The sequence below is a fragment of the Dendrobates tinctorius genome, unplaced genomic scaffold (genome assembly GCF_039654945.1).
Source record: "Dendrobates tinctorius isolate UK_male_01 unplaced genomic scaffold, ASM3965494v1 ptg000029l, whole genome shotgun sequence".
Taxonomy (NCBI): domain Eukaryota; kingdom Metazoa; phylum Chordata; class Amphibia; order Anura; family Dendrobatidae; genus Dendrobates; species Dendrobates tinctorius.
This window is the reverse complement of record NW_027361697.1, coordinates 37402666-37423502: the sequence shown is the minus strand read 5'-3', so window position 1 is coordinate 37423502 and position 20837 is coordinate 37402666. Positions and strand designations below refer to the sequence as shown.

The window sequence follows — 20837 nt, the reverse complement described above, 5'->3', positions numbered from 1 at the left end:
CTCTTGAAGTAATATCCGGTCTGCAGATAGCGGCCTCTGTTCCTCTCAACAGGGAATCCTCCATGACCACCACTCTCCGTTTCTTCTTCACAACATTTTTCTTTCTCCATCCAGGAGGACTCTGAAGGCGTACAAGGTTGCTGTTTGTTGGCAAAGTCTTATCCTGATGTATTTCTTCATCGTTTTCCTGCGTGAGAGCCTGGTACTGGTTCCTGAGCAGTATGGGTGCTGACTGCCTCCTGATCCTCCTGCTTCTCTGGGTCACATGTCTCCATTCCTCTGTTTCTTCAGGTGCACTTCGAATTTCTTCTCTTTCTGTAACATGAAGAGATAATTCTGCTCTGTCCAAGAACTCTTCACCTTCCTTAATGATCTTCAACGTAGCTAACCTCTCTTCGAGACTTTGCAACTTTTCCTCCAACAGGGACACAAGCTTGCATTTCTCTCATGTGAAGTTTGGCTTTTCCACTGGTAAATCTGTGAACATGTAGCAAGAAATGCAGCTCACCAAATGGCTCCTGGCCTCTTCCATCTTGAGATTTCTTAAAAACGATGAAAGATGAGCCAAAATTCTGCAACGGCCAAAACCCAGTGATCGTTGAGCTTGCGGAGACTCTTCACTTATCCCAGAAGGCACTGGGACTATGCAAATGATCTCCTCAAGACTCTTCCCCTGGTTTTCCGATTTCCTCTTTTCAGCTGCAACGGCCAAAACCCAGTGATCGTTGAGCTTGCGGAGACTCTTCACTTATCCCAGAAGGCACTGGGAATATGCAAATGATCTCCTCAAGACTCTTCCCCTGGTAACCACTTGTAACCACTTCAAGCTTCAAAAGATGCCAAGTGGTTAAAAGAAAAGACCCCTCCATTCTTCAGGTGTTTTCTGCTAAGAAGATGCTCTGTGCTTTACAATACAAGTCCATGAGAAGGCTCCAAAGACGACTGAGCATCTTTTTGAAGATTTTCCTAGTATTTTCACATCAGAAACCTCTAGCAATGTCTCCATTGTTGAGGAAAAAAAAGAAATCGCCCCAAGACACTCAGGAAACGACCAAAAAGATGTAAAAAAACCTCAACTTGTCCTGAAGCATCTTCCTGTTAGAAAACCTTGTAGTTTCGCCCGCATGTAGGAGACGTCGTGTGCACAGGCCCAGCACTGCTGGTGTGAGCCCAGCCGGGTCTGATCTTCTGATGGTTCTTTATTGCTCACATTACAGTAATGTTTTTTTTTTTTTTTTATTTACATAATTCAATTCATATATTACAGGTGCCGGTGGGTTTAGACATTCAATACCCTCATCTGATGGAAGGCTTCGCTCCTGTGGCTTATATTGTGAAGCTCATGTATGTATACCTTTATACATAGGGATTTACTCCTACAGTAATCCTATTTGTAGTAGGATGCTATGATATTTTCAACAATAAAATGTTTTTCCAAGCCCATGATAACCCACCCATATCACAGGTGGCACTGATCTCTAGTACGTGTGAATGGCTTTATTTGCCCTCAGTGTAACGGCTAATTCACAGACACTTTACCAGTGAAATGGCAATGACGCTTTACTGGATCTTCCAATCAATTAGTGGAAGTTGTGATTCCGAATCTCGTGTGCTCATTAACGGTCTAGTATAATTTTGCTATGCTGCTTGTACCTGTAGCACTGCTGCGTGTGTGGTGTTGCATTTTTCTCAGTGTGCTGGGCCTCTGTCTACTCTTAGTGCTGCTCTTTGTCCAGTGTATTGCTCTCTATCCCTGGTGCTGCTGCGTGCGCTCTACCGCCCTCTATCCCTGGTGCTGCTGCGTGCGCTCTACCGCCCTCTATCCCTGGTGCTGCTGTGTTCGCTCTACCGCCCTCTATCCCTGGTGCTGCTGCGTGCGCTCTTCCGCCCTCTATCCCTGGTGCTGCTGCGTGCGCTCTTCCGCCCTCTATCCCTGGTGCTGCTGCGTGCGCTCTTCCGCCCTCTATCCCTGGTGCTGCTGCGTGCGCTCTTCCGCCCTCTATCCCTGGTGCTGCTGCGTGCGCTCTTCCGCCCTCTATCCCTGGTGCTGCTGCGTGCGCTCTTCCGCCCTCTATCCCTGGTGCTGCTGCGTGCGCTCTTCCGCCCTCTATCCCTGGTGCTGCTGCGTGCGCTCTGCCGCCCTCTATCCCTGGTGCTGCTGCGTGCGCTCTGCCGCCCTCTCTCCCTGGTGCTGCTGCGTGCGCTCTGCCGCCCTCTCTCCCTGGTGCTGCTGCGTGCGCTCTACCGCCCTCTATCCCTGGTGCTGCTGCGTGCGCTCTACCGCCCTCTATCCCTGGTGCTGCTGCGTGCGCTCTACCGCCCTCTATCCCTGGTGCTGCTGCGTGCGCTCTACCGCCCTCTATCCCTGGTGCTGCTGCGTGCGCTCTACCGCCCTCTATCCCTGGTGCTGCTGCGTGCGCTCTACCGCCCTCTATCCCTGGTGCTGCTGCGTGCGCTCTACCGCCCTCTATCCCTGGTGCTGCTGCGTGCGCTCTACCGCCCTCTATCCCTGGTGCTGCTGCGTGCGCTCTACCGCCCTCTATCCCTGGTGCTGCTGCGTGCGCTCTACCGCCCTCTATCCCTGGTGCTGCTGCGTGCGCTCTTCCGTTCTTAGCAGGGCTGTGGAGTCAGTAAGCCAAACCTCCGACTTCTCAATTTCCATGACACCAACTCTGACTTTAACTCCACCAAAATGGGCTCAGACTCTGACTCCACATTCCTGGTTCTTAGCACATTGTGCTGTTCTGCTCTACCCCCTAGTGCTGCTGTGTGCACTATATCTCTCTATCCCTGGTGGTGCCTTCACTAGGTGGTGATGCTGTGTGCTCTATTCTCTCCTTCCCTCCTGGAGGTGATCCTGCTGCGAGCACTGTGCCGCGCCCTATCCCTGGTGCTGCTGCGTGCGCTCTTCCGCCCTCTATCCCTGGTGCTGCTGCGTGCGCTCTACCGCCCTCTATCCCTGGTGCTGCTGCGTGCGCTCTACCGCCCTCTATCCCTGGTGCTGCTGCGTGCGCTCTACCGCCCTCTATCCCTGGTGCTGCTGCGTGCGCTCTACCGCCCTCTATCCCTGGTGCTGCTGCGTGCGCTCTACCGCCCTCTATCCCTGGTGCTGCTGCGTGCGCTCTACCGCCCTCTATCCCTGGTGCTTCTGCGTGCGCTCTACCGCCCTCTATCCCTGGTGCTTCTGCGTGCGCTCTACCGCCCTCTATCCCTGGTGCTTCTGCATGCGCTCTACCGCCCTCTATCCCTGGTGCTTCTGCGTGCGCTCTACCGCCCTCTATCCCTGGTGCTGCTGCGTGCGCTCTACCGCCCTCTATCCCTGGTGCTGCTGCGTGCGCTCTACCGCCCTCTATCCCTGGTGCTGCTGCGTGCGCTCTACCGCCCTCTATCCCTGGTGCTGCTGCGTGCGCTCTACCGCCCTCTATCCCTGGTGCTGCTGCGTGCGCTCTACCGCCCTCTATCCCTGGTGCTGCTGCGTGCGCTCTACCGCCCTCTATCCCTGGTGCTGCTGCGTGCGCTCTACCGCCCTCTATCCCTGGTGCTGCTGCGTGCGCTCTACCGCCCTCTATCCCTGGTGCTGCTGCGTGCGCTCTTCCGTTCTTAGCAGGGCTGTGGAGTCAGTAAGCCAAACCTCCGACTCCTCAATTTCCATGACACCAACTCTGACTTCAACTCCACCAAAATGGGCTCAGACTCTGACTCCACATCCCTGGTTCTTAGCATATTGTGCTGTTCTGCTCTACCCCCTAGTGCTGCTGTGTGCACTATATCTCTCTATCCCTGGTGGTGATGCTGTGTGTGCTATTCTCTCCTTCCCTCCTGGTGGTGATCCTGCTGCGAGCACTGTGCCGCGCCCTATCCCTGGTGCTGCTGCGTGCTGTGGCCCTTGCTCTTCAAATTCATTGGTGATTTGTTCCTTTGGACAACTTGTGCTTTCCCAGAAAAGCATAATTGTATTGGAACTCTGCATTAAAAGATCCAATTATAAGTTTCATTTCCATATCTGTCTCTAATCCTCTCTTATTATCCGCTGGTAACTAATTATGTTTTGTCTCTGTAATATAGGGCCCGCTTCTTGCCGCTGTGCCTCATATATGACTTTCACCCATCTGATGTCCTAAATCCAAGTAAGTACCATCAGCACTAGTATTCCATAGATCGGATCCTGCAGAGCTTTGTACTGACATGTAGACTTTGGTCCTTGGTTTAGAAGGGAAGAGGACCATCTACTTGCTGAGTGGGATTGTAAACTTCTTCCATTTCAGGGAAACTCGTAAAGTGGTCTACACAACCTTCTGCTTAAACTACGTGAGTAAGGACCACTACAGGCTGACACTTCTGCTGCTGTCGCCCAATGTCTACATTTGTCACTGATCAGGTCACCATGTTTTATTTTCATTTATTGTAGAAATCAATTTTGGACAATATAACCCAACAGCAGAAGACAGTTCAGGAGTTGGAGGCTAAAATTGAGAAACTTTCGTAAGTCTTTTCAGAAGGCCTTCTGTTTAACCATTTTTATTTGTGTGGTCTTCATGGATTCCTCTGCAGTTTGTATAATGAGTCCAGGATGCAGAATTCTGCCAGCACTCCTCTTTTTCAACATTTCCCTTCTTTCCCATAGTGCTTTGTCCACAGCGCCCAAATTAGCTTCTGCCCCAATTAGGAAGCCCACCTCTCATCCTAGTATGTAGTTTAACAGAAGGGACATTAACCCTTAACTGGGTTTTCTCCTCTTCTTAAATGGGTAAAAATATATGCAAAGGTATCTTTGCAATTTACTTTTCATTAAAAATCCTCTCCATTCTCAAGAACGGAGGGATTTTTAATTTTATGGTTTACTGCATTGTAGTGGGTGTGACCAGACTCCTAAGCAAAGGAGTTCAGTAAAATGAGTTATAGGATGTGCTGCTGTTCCTGGAGGCAGAGGAGAGGACGGGCAGTAAAGTGAGTTACAGGATGTGCTGCTGTAGATGGAAGCAGAGGAGAGGACGGGCAGTAAAGTGAGTTATAGGATGTGCTGCTGTAGATGGAAGCAGAGGAGAGGATGGGCAGTAAAGTGAGTTACAGGATATGCTGCTGTAGATGGAAGCAGAGGAGAGGACGGGCAGTAAAGTGAGTTATAGGATGTGATGCTGTAGATGGAAGCAGAGGAGAGAATGGGCAGTAAAGTGAGTTACAGGATATGCTGCTGTAGATGGAAGCAGAGGAGAGGACGGGCAGTAAAGTGAGTTATAGGATGTGCTGCTGTAGATGGAAGCAGAGGAGAGGATGGGCAGTAAAGTGAGTTACAGGATATGCTGCTGTAGATGGAAGCAGAGGAGAGGACGGGCAGTAAAGTGAGTTATAGGATGTGCTGCTGTAGATGGAAGCAGAGGAGAGAATGGGCAGTAAAGTGAGTTATAGGATGTGCTGCAGTAGATGGAAGCAGAGGAGAGGACGGGCAGTAAAGTGAGTTACAGGATATGCTGCTGTAGATGGAAGCAGAGGAGAGGACGGGCAGTAAAGTGAGTTATAGGATGTGCTGCAGTAGATGGAAGCAGAGGAGAGGACGGGCAGTAAAGTGAGTTACAGGATATGCTGCTGTAGATGGAAGCAGAGGAGAGGACGGGCAGTAAAGTGAGTTATAGGATGTGCTGCTGTAGATGGAAGCAGAGGAGAGGACGGGCAGTAAAGTGAGTTATAGGATGTGCTGCTGTAGATGGAAGCAGAGGACAGGACGAGCAGTAAAGTGAGTTACAGGACGTGCTGCTGGAGGCATAGGCTCAGTATAAGGGAATATGCTTGTGTTGACTAAAACCCAACCCCTCTTTCTGTAGTCAATCTAGGCATCTCTTCTGCTGGACACGGATTTACGGTAATAATGACCAGTGAATAGCAAATTGGGAAATAGTGAGAGCCCTCATAACCCGCACTTTAGAGTGATTTCATGGATGGAAGATGTAATATATATATATATATATATATATATATATATATATATATATATATATATATATATATATATATATATTTTTTTTCTCCTTCGTCTCATTGGGGGACACAGAGACTGTGGGTGTGTGCTTCTGCCGTCTGGAGGCTGACACTAAGTATACAAAAAAAGAGTTAGCTCCTCCTCCGCCGCATACACCCTCGCCCCCAGACCGGGCGTAACTCAGTTTTTTGCTTAGTGTCTGATGGAGGCACACGCAGTCTGGAGCTCCAGACTAGATTTTTTTTTTTTTTTCTTTTCTATGAAGATAAGACAGGGGGGACGGATCCTATAGAGAGGGTCCGATCTCCCCAAATCATCAACGGGCGACCACGTGTGAGTAACCCTCCACGTTTTTCTCTCCCGCACCGAGGGACACATCTGGGACTTTTCCCCAGACAACCATTTTTCTTTTTTATTTTGTAAAGAGGCGGCAACGCATCCTGATAAGAGGATTCGGTTTCCCCATCGACCCCAACGGGCGAGCACGTGTGAGTGATCCTCCACGTTGTTCTCTCCTGCAACGTGGGAATGCTTTATGCCCCTACCACCCCTAGGTAGTGAGACCAGGGGTGGAGTTGGAGGCGCAGGTGAGCCAAGGGATTGAAGCGGGGGCGGAGAGCGGTGCAGTAGCCTCCCCCTCCCTGCCCAGGGATGGGGTTGAGAAGCACCTCAAGAGAGCCCCCTCGGCGGCCCGGCTCACCTTTGTTAATAGGAAGACCGGGACCGGGTAGTCCGCCTCTTACCCGGCGCTGCCCCCGGCGGGTAATGCCGCACGCGGAGTGCGGCCAGAGCCCCGCGGGCGGACGCGGCCCCCGCTGTATGGGGAGATCCGTGAGTGCCGTGCGAGGCCCCGCCCGCTGACTTCCGGGGGTAGCCGGAAGCCCCGCCCTCTAACTTCCGGGGGCGGAGAGAGGCGGGCGCACACAGTTACCGGGGAGCTCCCGCCCCCCTCCCTCAAACGCCGCACGTGGAGTGCGGCCAGAGCGCGGGCGGCCGCGGCCCCCGCTGTATGGGGAGGTCCGGAGTCCGCGCGCCCGCCGACTTCCGGAGTAGCGGAAGCCCCGCCCACTAACTTCCGGGGGCGGAGAGCGGCGGGCGCGCACAGTTACCGGGGACCTCCCGCCCCCCTCCTTGCATTTCCTCGCCGAAGTGGGGCCGGAAGCCGCCGCCTATCTCCCGGAGTGCGAGTGCCCCGGCGAGTAACGCCGCACGCCCCGTGGAAGAGACGCAAGGTGGGACATTACCGGTGGGTGAGTGCAACCCCGTTTTCGAGTGCCGCACTAGTAGTCAAGGAAGGGGTTATCCTCCTCCTCCTACCCTACCTTGCAATATGTCTGGCAAAGGGAAAGCTCACTCTTTCCTATACGCTGTTTGCGTTTCCTGTGGGGTCAGGCTGCCTAAAGCGCAGCCGGGTAAATTTTGTGAAGCCTGCGAGTTGGAGCGAGCCCAGGAGCCCCCCATTGTTGCAGAGCCCAGAGGTCAGGACCCTCCAGAATGGGCGGTGTCTTTATCACACTCTATGATGTTCCTTACAAGGGCAATTGAGTCTCTCCAAGGCCCAGGCAGGGACAAGGATGGTGGTCTGCCAGCGGAAGACAGCTCGTCCACGCAGGACCCTCCGACCGTTAGAGGCCGCTCCAGCACCAGACAAGCTCATAGCAAGAGAGCTCGTTCCCCGTCGGCCGGACCCTCTGGGGCTTCGGCGGCGGGTATTAGGGTATCTCGTTCCCCGTCGCCGAGCTCAGGAAGCGAGCAGGATGAGGGCGAGGAGGAGGAGGAGGAGGAGGCCTGGAATCCAGAAAGCCTGGGATACCAAGACTCGGTGGACAGCCTCATTGAGGCAGTCAACCAGACATTAGAGATCGAGGACGATGTCTCCACGGCCTCAGGTCACAAGGTCTCCTTCAAAAAGACCAGGCGACCGCATAGAAGGTTTGCCACGCATCCGGAGTTCGAGGAGCTAGTCCAGAAACATAGGGAACACCCGGATAAGCGTTTTGCAATGCAAAAAGCGCTGCAAGCTAAGTATCCGTTTCCTCCTGAACTCCATAAGGGATGGGTGGAGTCGCCAGTAGTGGATCCACCGGTATCACGTTTAGCGTCAAGATCGCTATTGTCGATACCCAGCGGTTCTTCTATCAAGGACCCAACTGATCGCCTTATAGAGGGGCTTGCCCGCTCGGTGTATGAGGCAGCGGGGTCGGCCCTAGCCCCCTCCTTTGCGGCTACTTGGGTGGCTAAGGCCATGGTTTCATGGGCGGACGCTCTGCAGAATGCCCTCCAAGACAGAGATCTGCCTGCGGAGGTCTTGGAGGTGACAAATCAGATCTTAGGGGCAAGTGATTTTCTCGTCAGCGCCTCTCTGGACGCGGCCGAGTGTTCTGCTGTGGCAGCAGCAAATGCGATCGCCGTTAGGCGAGCATTATGGTTGAGATTGTGGAAAGCGGATTCTATCTCCAAAAAATCCTTGACCTCATTGCCTTTTCAGGGCAATCGGTTGTTCGGTGAGAAGCTTGATAAGCTTATCTCAGAAGCCACAGGGGGAGGAGTAGTTTCCTCCCGCAGCAGAGGACTTGGCCAGCGTTCAGGCAGACACAGAGGCGTTTTCGGCCCTTTCGTAACCCCTGGAGGGGGACTTCGGCCAGAGCATCCACCTCCGCAAATGATGGTCAGATTAGGGAAAGGCAAACCTCTTACAGAGCCAATCCGCTGGGTAGAGGCCGAGGCCGTTTGCCCAGAACAAGGGGGGCCAGATCCCAAAAGCCTCCAGCAAAATGACTCGAGGCGCTTCGTACCTACGGACGACAGAGTGGGCGGACGCCTACTAAGGTTCAGCCACGTTTGGGTCGCAGTGGCACGCGACGCTTGGGTGGCAGAATTGATATCGTCCGGGTACAAGATAGAGTTTCTCGGACTCCCGCCACGGCGATTCTTCCATTCCCGGCTTTCCGGAACAGAATCGCAGGCGGAGGGTTTGTTACAGGCCATAATGACGCTACAGCACAACGGGGTCATTGTCCCAGTGCCGAAAAGCGAAGAGACACAAGGTTTTTACTCCAACCTGTTTTCGGTCCCCAAAAAAGATGGGACAGTAAGGCCAGTATTAGATCTAAAAATCCTGAACAAATTCATCAGAGTCAGTCGGTTCCGGATGGAATCCCTCCGTTCGGTCATTGCAGCCATGGATCCAGGGGAGTTCCTGGCCTCGATCGATGTGCAGGATGCATATCTGCACGTTCCGATTTTTCCTCCACACCAGAGGTTCCTGCGTTTTGCGATCGGAGGGCGACATTTTCAATTTGTTGCTCTGCCCTTCGGTCTGGCCACTGCTCCCAGAGTCTTTACGAAGATAATGGCGGTGGTTATGGCCATCCTGCATGCTCGGGGCATAACGGTACTACCTTACCTGGACGACCTTTTGGTAAAGGGGCCGTCGTTTCAGGCGTGCCAGGAGAATGTCAGTATCACGCTGGATACCCTGGCCCGTCTAGGCTGGTTGATCAATCGGAACAAGTCGTCCTTGGTTCCAGCCCAGAGAGTCATATTCCTAGGCATGGTTTTCAACACCTCCCGGGGACTGGTGATCCTCCCTCAGGACAAGGCGCGAAAGATCAAACAGGGGGTACGGAACCTTCTACAGCCAGGCTCCAGATCCATCCGGTACGGCATGAGTGTGTTGGGCAGAATGGTGGCGGCGATGGAGGCAATCCCGTTTGCCCAGTTCCATCTCCGTCCGCTTCAGCATGCGCTTTTGTCAGCATGGGACCGAAGGCTGCTATCCCTCAGTCATCGGTGCACTTTGTCTCCGCTGGTCCGACGATCACTCCGATGGTGGACTCGCGACTCGTCTCTGGTCCAGGGGAAACCCTTTCCCCTGGAACAGTGGTTGGTGGTGACGACCGATGCAAGCCTGCAGGGTTGGGGAGCAGTTTTCCAGAGTCACACAGCCCAGGGGCGGTGGTCCATTCAGGAGATAATTCTCCCGATCAACATTCTGGAGATACGGGCAATACGATTGGCCCTGCAACATTTTCAGTGTTTCCTGAGACACCGGCCGGTGCGCATTCAGTCGGACAATGCTACAGCAGTAGCATATGTCAACCATCAAGGGGGCACAAGCAGCCATGCGCGAGGTTGGGCTGGTACTGCGTTGGGCCGAAAAGAACCACGTGGTAATTTCAGCGGTGCACATTCCGGGAGTCGAAAACTGGGCGGCAGATTTTCTCAGCCGACAGGGGGTTGCGGCAGGGGAATGGTCCCTGCACCCCGAGGTTTTTCAACAGATCTGCCAACGGTGGGGGACACCAGACGTGGACCTTATGGCATCCAGAGAGAACGCCAAAGTACAAAGGTTCGTCGCTCGATCCCTCGACCCGCAGGCGATCGCAGCAGACGCTCTGGTGCTTCCATGGAGCCAGTTTCGTCTCCCGTACTTGTTCCCCCCGCTACCTCTGCTTCCAAGAGTCATCAGAAAGTTAAGGAGGGAGAGGGTTCCAGCAATTCTGCTAGCCCCAGACTGGCCTCGGAGGGCCTGGTATGCAGATCTGGTTCACCTAGTGGTGGACGTACCCTGGCGTCTACCAGATCGGCCGGACTTGCTGTCCCAGGGGCCGATCTACCATCCGAACTTAGGGGCCCTGTGTTTGACGGCGTGGCCATTGAATCTTGGCTGTTAACACAGGCAGGATTCAGGCGCGAGGTGGTGGCCACGATGGTGAGTGCCCGAAAGCCTTCCTCGGCGAAAGTATATCATCGGACTTGGGAAGTTTTTTTCCGTTGGTGTAGGGATCGCGGAGTGGCTCCTCTGGTTTTTTCAATCCCCAACGTACTGGCTTTTTTGCAGGCAGGGCTGGACGCAGGATTGGCTCCGAGTTCGCTCAGAACGCAAATCTCGGCCCTGTCGGTCCGTTTTCAACGAAAGGTCGCTTCGGTCTGGCAGGTTAAGACGTTTATGCAGGGGGTCGCACATTTAGTACCCCCCTATAAGGCGCCGACGGAATCATGGGACCTGAACTTGGTGCTCAGGGCCCTTCAGGAGCCTCCCTTCGAACCGTTACAAGAAGTCTCCTTACCTTACCTGTCCAGGAAGGTCGTTTTTCTCGTAGCTATTACGTCTATTAGGCGGGTTTCGGAATTGGCGGCTTTATCTTGTAAACCGCCGTTCCTGACTTTTTATAAGGATAAGGTAGTTTTAAGGCCAGCTCCTCCCTTCTTGCCGAAGGTTGTCTCTGCATTCCATATCAACGAAGACATTGTCTTACCCTCGTTTTGCCCGGCACCGGTGCACAGGGTAGAAAAGGCTTTGCACACCCTGGATCTGGTAAGAGCTCTTAGGAGGTATGTAACAAGGACAGCACCTTTCCGCCGGACAGACTCTCTATTCGTGATCCCAGAAGGGCGGCGGAAGGGGCTTGCTGCGTCCAAAGCGACTTTGGCCAGATGGGTTCGCCTGACGATCCAAGAATCTTATGAAATCAGTGGCACGCCGGTTCCGGCAGGGATCAAGGCACACTCGGCTCGAGCAGTGGGTGCCTCATGGGCACTGCGACACCAGGCTTCAGCGGAACAGGTGTGCAAAGCAGCTACCTGGTCCAGTTTGCATACGTTTGTCAAACATTATAACGTACATACCCAGGCATCCTCGGATGCAAGCCTGGGAAGAAAGATTCTCCAGGCAGCAGTTGCGCACCTCTAATCAGGGGCGAAAAATAGCATGGATTGGGTGAGCTAAGATCCCGCCCAGGGACTGCTTTAGAACGTCCCACAGTCTCTGTGTCCCCCAATGAGACGAAGGAGAAACATGGATTTTTGTGAGTACTCACCGTAAAATCCTTTTCTCCGAGACGCTCATTGGGGGACACAGCACCCACCCTACTAGCCAGTTGGTTTTTGCTTATTTTAAGTTATACAAATCCTTATGTAAGGATCAGGGTGGTCCCTTTTCCAGATGTATAATTTCTTGCCTGAATTTAAGGCGCGTTCTCCTACTGCTTATGCACTAAACTGAGTTACGCCCGGTCTGGGGGCGAGGGTGTATGCGGCGGAGGAGGAGCTAACTCTTTTTTTGTATACTTAGTGTCAGCCTCCAGACGGCAGAAGCACACACCCACAGTCTCTGTGTCCCCCAATGAGCGTCTCGGAGGAAAGGATTTTACGGTGAGTACTCACAAAAATCCATGTTTTTTAAATAAAATTCTTTGCACCTAGGACGGTCCCACCTGAACAACAAGCTGAATTCAAGACTCTTTCCAGTGAAATTCATGATCTGCAGCAATCCATAAGCCAGGAGTATCGTGGAAAAGACGTGAGTCGCCCCTCGGGGTCTTATAAATGTCACAGTAATGAGCCCTGGGGCAATATGTCATTATAGCATCACTCCCAACTTCCCCCCACCTGTGCATGTTATGAGGGTTACCCTGCTCTTAGACTACTTTCTTAGGGGAAAAGGAGAAATCCTGCACATCTGGACCTTTGTGTCCTGAAAGAAAACATTTGTAGGTTCGATAATGTGACCACTTATAATAGTTCAGTAATTACTGCTTCCTAAAGTGTTATCGTCCATGGGTGATACGGAAACATCCTAGGTGACTTCATGCCGGTTCACCAGGAGGGATCACATAATTGTGTGTGAGAATGCTAAAGGCGTAATCCTTCTTGGATGAGTTAGTTTGCGCTAAGTTCTCATCTTTGAAGAGCGCATGATGGCAAAAAAATATATTTTTTTAAAAAATATATTTTTTTCTATAAATGTAAAATTATTTAACCCATATGCTGTATGCCATAAAGGAAAAAAATAATCAGGACCTTCGAATTGCTGTGTTTTTTTTTTTTTTCTTTTTTGTCCCCCTTTGTTCCCCACAATTCTTACTAAAAAGTGTTCAAAATACTTTTTAAATGTTGCAATTAAAAATGTCAGCTCACTCTGCAAAAAACAAACCCTCACACGGCTCCATCAATGGAAAAATAAAAAGTTGTCGGCCTTGGGAGGAGTGTGCGGGGTGGGGATGGCTACAAACTCAAAATTTTTTTTTTCCAGTACAGTACATGGTAAAGTGACTGGTGTCATTCAAAATTACAACTCGTCCCGCAAAGAACAAGCCTTAAGAGTCTTTCTATGGAGAGAAAACAACTTATGCGTCTTGGAAAAAGGGAAGGAAAAATTAATAATTGCAAAAAAAAAAAGCTGCTTCATTAAGGCGTTAGAGTACTTACCGTATATACTCGTGTATAAGCCGACCCCCCCCCCCCCCAATTTTGCCACAAGAAACTGGGAAAACTTATTGACTCGCATTTAAGCCTAGGGTGGAAAATGCTGCAGCTACTGGTAAATTTCAAAAATAAAAATAGATACCAATAAAAGTAAAATTAATTGAGACATCAGTAGGTTAAATGTTTTTGAATATCCATATTGAATCAGGAGCTCCATACAGTTCATGATGGTCCCATAAGATGCTCCATACAAAATACGCCCCATATAATGCTGCACAAAGGTTAATAATGGCCCCATATAATGCTCCATAAAGGTTATGACCCCATAAGATGCTCCATAGATTATGCCCCCATATGCTGCTAAATAGATTATGCCCCAATAAGATGCTCCATAGATTATGCCCTCATATGCTGCTCCATAGACTATGCCCCCATAGAATATGCCCTCATATGCTGCTTCATAGAATATGCCCTCATATGCTGCTTCATAGAATATGCCCTCATATGCTGCTTCATAGAATATGCCCTCATATGCTGCTTCATAGAATATGCCCTCATATGCTGCTTCATAGAATATGCCCTCATATGCTGCTCCACAGAATATGCCCCCATATGCTGCTCCACAGAATATGCCCCCATATGCTGCTCCACAGAATATGCCCCCATATGCTGCTCCACAGAATATGCCCCCATATGCTGCTCCACAGAATATGCCCCCATATGCTGCTCCACAGAATATGCCCCCATATGCTGCTCCACAGAATATGCCCCCATATGCTGCTCCACAGAATATGCCCCCATATGCTGCTCCACAGAATATGCTGCTCCACAGAATATGCCCCCATATGCTGCTCCACAGAATATGCCCCCATATGCTGCTCCACAGAATATGCCCCCATATGCTGCTCCACAGAATATGCCCCCATATGCTGCTCCACAGAATATGCCCCCATATGCTGCTCCACAGAATATGCCCCCATATGCTGCTCCACAGAATATGCCCCCCCATATGCTGCTCCACAGAATATGCCCCCCCATATGCTGCTCCACAGAATATGCCCCCCCATATGCTGCTCCACAGAATATGCCCCCCCATATGCTGCTCCACAGAATATGCCCCCCCATATGCTGCTCCACAGAATATGCCCCCCCATATGCTGCTCCACAGAATATGCCCCCCCATATGCTGCTCCACAGAATATGCCCCCCCATATGCTGCTCCACAGAATATGCCCCCCCATATGCTGCTCCACAGAATATGCCCCCCCATATGCTGCTCCACAGAATATGCCCCCCCATATGCTGCTCCACAGAATATGCCCCCCCATATGCTGCTCCACAGAATATGCCCCCCCATATGCTGCTCCACAGAATATGCCCCCCCATATGCTGCTCCACAGAATATGCCCCCCCATATGCTGCTCCACAGAATATGCCCCCCCATATGCTGCTCCACAGAATATGCCCCCCCATATGCTGCTCCACAGAATATGCCCCCCCATATGCTGCTCCACAGAATATGCCCCCCCATATGCTGCTCCACTGAATATGCCCCCCCATATGCTGCTCCACTGAATATGCCCCCATATGCTGCTCCACTGAATATGCCCCCATATGCTGCTGCAAAAAAAAAAAATGCCATACTCCCCTCTCCTGCTCAGGATCCGACACCTGAGATATTCACCTGTCTGGGCTCCATCACTGCTCACCGGTCACCGCTGTCTGCCACGTCATCTGTCAGTGACTGTTCAGCCAGCAGAGGGCGTGGCGCGCACTAACCACGTCACCGCACCCCCTGCTGGCTAAACGTCACTGACACAGGATGCAGCAGATAGCGGTGAGCAGCGTGGGAACGGGGACAGGTGAATATCCCTATACTCACCACTCCTGGCGCTGTCTCTGCAGCCTGGCTTTTCCACGGTCTCACTGCCTTCAGCGGTCACGTGATACCGCTCATTACACTCATGAGTATGCGCATATTCAAGAAGTTTAATGAGCGGTACCACATGACCGCTGAAGGCAGGAAGGGAGACCTGGAGAAGCAGGGGGGCTGCAGTGACCGCGCCAGGGGGTCAGTATGATCTCTGACACCCCGCTCCCCCTTCCCCGCCGACCCCCAGGTATGTGACTCGTGTGTAAGACGAGAGGGGGACGTTCATCCCAAAAACATTGGCTGAAAATCTCGTCTTATACACGAGTATATACGGTATTTTAATTTTTGGACGAGATCTTCAAGGAGTTTGTATGTTCTCCCCGTGTTAGCGTGGGGTCATCCAGGTTCTCTTGTTTCCTCCCACACTCAAAAGACGTACTGATTGGGACTCCGAATCTAAAATTTCCTGTGATGATAATGTCTGTAAAGAGCTGTGGAATTAGTGGTGCTATAAAAGCAATGCATAATAATTTTTTTTAATTTTTTTTTTTTCTACGACCCAACCTATGGCTAAAAAATGCTGCTCTGCGGTTCTTTAGGAGGCAAAAAATTTTTTAATAACCTTACTGTTTCAGTGGAGCATCTAACACATGCCCTGCTTTATACAGCACAACCCTACAAAAGTGATGTGTATATTCTTAGTGAGCCCTTGTGATAACCAATATCCTTATATCTTGGGCTGTATAGCTCGTCCTTCAGGAAAAGATTGCACAACAAAAAGCCGACCTTGCTGAAAAAATGAAGAAACTGGTAAGTACAGTTCTAAAGCAAAAAAAAAAAAAAATACACTCACACACATGAAAAAAAAGTATTTAGTCAGCCTCCAATTGTGCAAGTTCTCCCACCTAAAAGATGAGGCATGTAATTGACATCATAGGTAGACCACAACTATGAGAGTCAAAAGGAGAAAACAAATCCAGAAAATCACCTTGTCTGATTTGACAAGATTTATTTTGCAAATTATGGTGGAAAATAAATATTTGATCTTTAAGAAAAGTTTATCTCAATATTACAATTATTACAATATACAATCGGTCGCGTGACCACTGCAAGCAATCGCTAATCTCAGCAATGCCATTTACATGTATGGTACTTCTCTGATTTCATTGATTGTCAGCAGCGATCACTACAAATATCAAAAAGACTGACCTGCACCTCCAAACAGAACAATACAAGTGTGAAGTACCAGTAGGGACCTCCTAGATGGCATATATTCAACATAAGCTCCTCTAACTTCACATGTAGTATTCCTCTATAAGGGTGTGTACTCAAAAATCTGGTGTGTTACTAGTAAAAACGTAGCATAAAATACTCTAGTTTCTCCTACGCCTCATTGGGGGACACAGGAACATGGGTGTTATGTTGCTTACCACTAGGAGGACACTAAGTGTACACAGAAAAAAGTTAGCTCCTCCCCTGCAGTATACACCCTCTCGCTGGCTTGAGATTTACCCAGTTCTTGCTTAGTGTCAGTAGGAGGCATTTGGGTCTGGCTTCAGACCCCACCATGTTTATTTTCAATTTTTGAGTTTTCTGTAAACTTTTATTTTTTAATTAACGGAGTGAAGGGGGAGACTGTTCCTTTCAAGGGTCCGCTCTCCCCTGAACCAACAACAGGCAAGAACGCGGAGTATATCTCCCCGTACCCTCTCGCGACTCCCTGGGGCATACCTGACTATTCAGGGCGATGGTTCCTTTACGGTCCCAATCTCCATGCACGAACAAAAAGCGCATGGAATGCACTGAGATCCACGCTTCTGACTAAATTAGCCCCATGGCCTCTCCATAGGGAGGATTTATTGAGGTATACCTCTTTAAGAACTCCTCTGGCTCTGCTACATCGCCCAGGACGATGAAATATGCAGCTGGAAAGTCCAAGACAGCGCGGCCTGTGTGAGCACCGGATTGGAGGTATGGGGTCGGGTCCTGGTCTCTGGGAGAGGCGCTGACCTAGTGCCAGCGGCGGTACATCGGCGCCCTGTCGTGGCCCCCCGGTCTTTCCTTTCATCCGGCGCTTAGCACTGGAAGGCCCAGACATTTAGTCCCCAGCTTTTCGGCCGGACTAGGTCGCAATTTACATAGTGCCGCCCACCGTTAGCGCCGCCGCCCACGTCCTTGGCGCTTCTCTGAACGAGAAGCGCCCTGTTAAGTCTCGGGGGCCATGTTTTTTTACCTCAGCCTGCTCTGGAACGGCTGCGGGGGCGCGCACTGACTGACAGCAGCGATGCTGCAGGGCCACCACTATTCCTCCTGGGGACACAGCATCAGGACCGTGGGTAAGCTACTTCGGCCCTAGCAAGGAAGCTTAAGCCTTTTCTCTGCACTCTCACCTCATCTGCAGCCCAGGCTCTGCCTGTAACCCTTTCAGGGGCACTATGTCTCAAGCTAAGGAAGCAAAAGGGCTACTAAAAAGCACACTGCGTTATTTACCTCTTGTGCCACTCTTGCCCAGTGCCCAAACTAATCCGTTATGTACGGATTGTGACCCAGCTTGTGCTCAAACGCCATCCGCCGCCGCTGCCACCGGGCCCCCTGTATTTAGTCCCCCTGAGTGGGCTGCGCCCCTTTCACGGACTGTGGAGTTTCTGACCTCCGGGACTCCTCTTTAACCCCTTAATGTCCAATGACGGACACAGGCGCTGCAAAGGGATGGAGTCATCATTCCGGTCCCTCAAGACGAAAGGTTCTCCTTTTTGTGGTTCCAAAGAAGGATGGAACGATGCGTCCCATATTGGACATCAAGCTGTTAAATCAGTTTGTGAAGGTACGGCAATTCAGAATGGAATCTCCGGTCAGTTGTCGCCTCCATGGAAGGAGGAGAGTTCCTAGCATCCATAGATATCAAGGATGCTTACCCTCACATCCCAATTTGTCCATCCCACCAGCAGTTCCTCCGCTTTGCAATTCGCGAGGAACACTTCCAGTTTGTTGCCTTGCCCTTCGGACTCCTCACCGCCCCCAGAGTCTACCAAGGTCATGGCGGCCGTCATGGCCATTCTTCACACTCGGGAAGTGGTGGTACTGCCGTATTTGGACGACCTACTGATCAAGGGTCTGTCCCTTCCAGCCTGCGAGGAATCCGTAGATATCACAGTAAATACAGTTTCTCACCTGGGTTGGAAGATAAACTTCGAAAAGTCTTCCCCCAACACCTGCTCAGCACATTTCCTTTTTGGGAATGATCTTGGACACTCCCCGCGGGTTGGTTATTCTCCCTCCAGAAAAGGCACGAGCCTTACAACAGGGAGCGCGGATTCTTTCCCAACCAGTTCTCACTCCATACGTTTCAGCATGAGAGTTCTCGGAAAGATGGTAGCAGCGATAGAAGCGGTCCCATTCGCACAGTTCCATCTCCGCTCTTTACAACATGCGTGGCTGTTGACTTGGGACAATAACCCATTCTCCCGGGACCGTTGGTTCCTTCTGTCCCTGCGGGTCAGACAAACCCTCAAGTGGTGGACACTGAAATCCTGCCTGAATCAAGGGAAGTCCCTTCTCCCAGTACGATGGTCGGTGGTGACCACAGGCGCAAGTCTTCTGGGCTGGGGTGCGGTTTTTCGTCTCCACACGGCACAGGGTCAACTCGAGAGTCACGTCTCCTCATCAACATCTTGGAGATACGAGCGATCAAGTTACCCCTACTTAGTTTCCACCATCTCCTCGCAGGTCACCCCGTCAGGATCCAATCCGACAACTCCACTGCTGTGGCGCAGGTCAACCGTCGGGATACTCGGAGCAGGATGGCCATGCACGAAGTGAGTCACCTCCTCCATTGGGCTGAGACCAACCGTTCGCCCATCTCGGCAATCCACATCCCGGGGATAGACAATTGGGTGGCGGATTTTCTCAGTCGCCAATGCTTTTCCTCAGGAGAGTGGTCTCTTCATCCGGAAGTCTTTCAGCAGATTTGCTGTCGCTGGGGGACTCCGGATGTGGATCTCATGGCCTCCAGACTAAACAGCAAGGTTCCCTGGTTCATTCCCCAATCGTGCGATCCATGCGCCATCGGAGCAGACGCCCTAGTTCTGCTGTGGCACCGGTTTCAGCTCCCGTACATTTTCCCCCCTCTTCCGTTGCTTCCAAGGGTCATCAAGAAAATCAGAGCAGAAGGGGTACCAGCGATCCTAGTCGCGCCGGATTGGCCGGGCATGGTACGCAGAACTAGTACAACTGGTCGCCGACGTTCCCTGGTGACTTCCAGATCGCATGGATCTACTCTCACAGGGCCCGATTTACCACCAGAACTCCGGGACCCTGTCTTTGACGGCGTGGCCGTTGAATCCTGGTTTTTAGCACGGGCTGGTTTCTCTCATGAGGTGATCTCCACCTTGATTAGTGCTAGGAAGCCCGTGTCCATGCGCATTTATCACCGCACCTGGAAAACCTTGTGGCGCAAGGACCATGGACGATTCCTTCTGGTGTTCTCCATTCCTTCCATATTGGAATTTCTACAATCCTGATTAGAGTCAGGCCTCACGCTTAGCTCGCTCAAGGGCCAAATTTCAGCTTTGTCAGTTCTATTCCAACGCAAAATCGCTACCAAATTGCAGGCGAAGACGTTCATTCAGGGAGTTTCTCATGTGGCGCCTCCCTATATATCGGGCCATTGGAATCATGGGACCTTAACTTGGTTATCTGAGCCTTATAGGAGGCGCCTTTCGAACCACTGCAGGACGTACCACTAACTGTTCTCTCTTGGAAGGTGGTCTTTCTAGTGGCAATTACGTCAATCAGACGAGTTTCGGAATTGGCGGCCCTGTCCTGCCGTGCTCCGTTTCTAAATTTTCATCAGGACAAGGCAGTTCTGAGGACGTCCCCGTCTTTCCTGCCCAAAGTCGTGTCTTCCTTTCATCTCAATGAAGTAATTGTTTTGCCTTCCTTCTGTCCGGCACCAGTCCATCGCATTGAGAAGGCCCTCCACACCCTGGATGTGGTTAGGGCTCTTTAGACGGTACATCTCGTGGATGGCTCCCTTCCGCAAGTCAGATTCCCTGTTCGTACTTCCAGACGGGCATAGGAAGGGTCTAGCCGCTTCAAAAAGCCACGCTAGCTAAGTGGATTCGCTTGGCTATTCAGGAATCCTACCGTGTCAGGGGCACGCCTATCCCAGTAGGGATTAAGGTGCATTCTACCCAATCAGTGGGTGCCTCTTGGGTCGGCAGAACAGGTCTGCAAGGCTGAGACTTGGTCCAGTCTGCATACCTTTACAAAACATTACCAAATTCACTCTCAGGCCTCTGCGGATGCAGCTCTTGAGAGGCGCATTCTGCAATCGGGCAGTGCCACAGCGTTAAGCCAGTGGTATATGGGGTATCAGCAATTGTATGCTCCCCACCCAGGCACTGCTTTAGGACGTCCCATGGTTTGTGTCCCCCAGTGAGGCGTAGGACAAATAGGGATTTTTGTGTGTACTCACCGTAAAATCCTTTTCCCCGAGCCAATCATTGGGGGACACGCACCCACCCTGTTAGCCTTTTGGCTTGTTGTCTCGTTCTTAGGTTTTGACATGGTTATTGTTCCTTGTTTAATACTCCTACTGCTTTTTCACCGAACTGGGGAATTCCCAGCCAGCGAGAGGATGTATACTGCAGGGGAAGAGCTAACTTTTTTCTGTGTTCACTTAGTGTCCTATTGTCAAGCAGCATAACACCCATGGTCTGTGTCCCCCAATGATTGGCTCGGAGAAAAGGATTTTACGGTGAGTACACACAAAAATCCCTA

At 51.3% G+C, this 20837-nt stretch overlaps 1 protein-coding gene across 1 annotated transcript in view; it reads left to right on the top strand.

Annotated features, from left to right (window-relative positions):
• NUF2 (NUF2 component of NDC80 kinetochore complex) overlaps nucleotides 1–20837 on the top strand; it is a 61223-nt gene that overhangs the window by 15298 nt on the left and 25088 nt on the right. The window contains exons 4-9 of the mRNA XM_073571616.1: nucleotides 1268–1344; nucleotides 4066–4127; nucleotides 4211–4308; nucleotides 4409–4482; nucleotides 12182–12278; nucleotides 15804–15866. Coding sequence (XP_073427717.1) covers nucleotides 1268–1344; nucleotides 4066–4127; nucleotides 4211–4308; nucleotides 4409–4482; nucleotides 12182–12278; nucleotides 15804–15866 — 471 coding nt within the window. The remainder of the gene's footprint in view (nucleotides 1–1267; nucleotides 1345–4065; nucleotides 4128–4210; nucleotides 4309–4408; nucleotides 4483–12181; nucleotides 12279–15803; nucleotides 15867–20837) is intronic.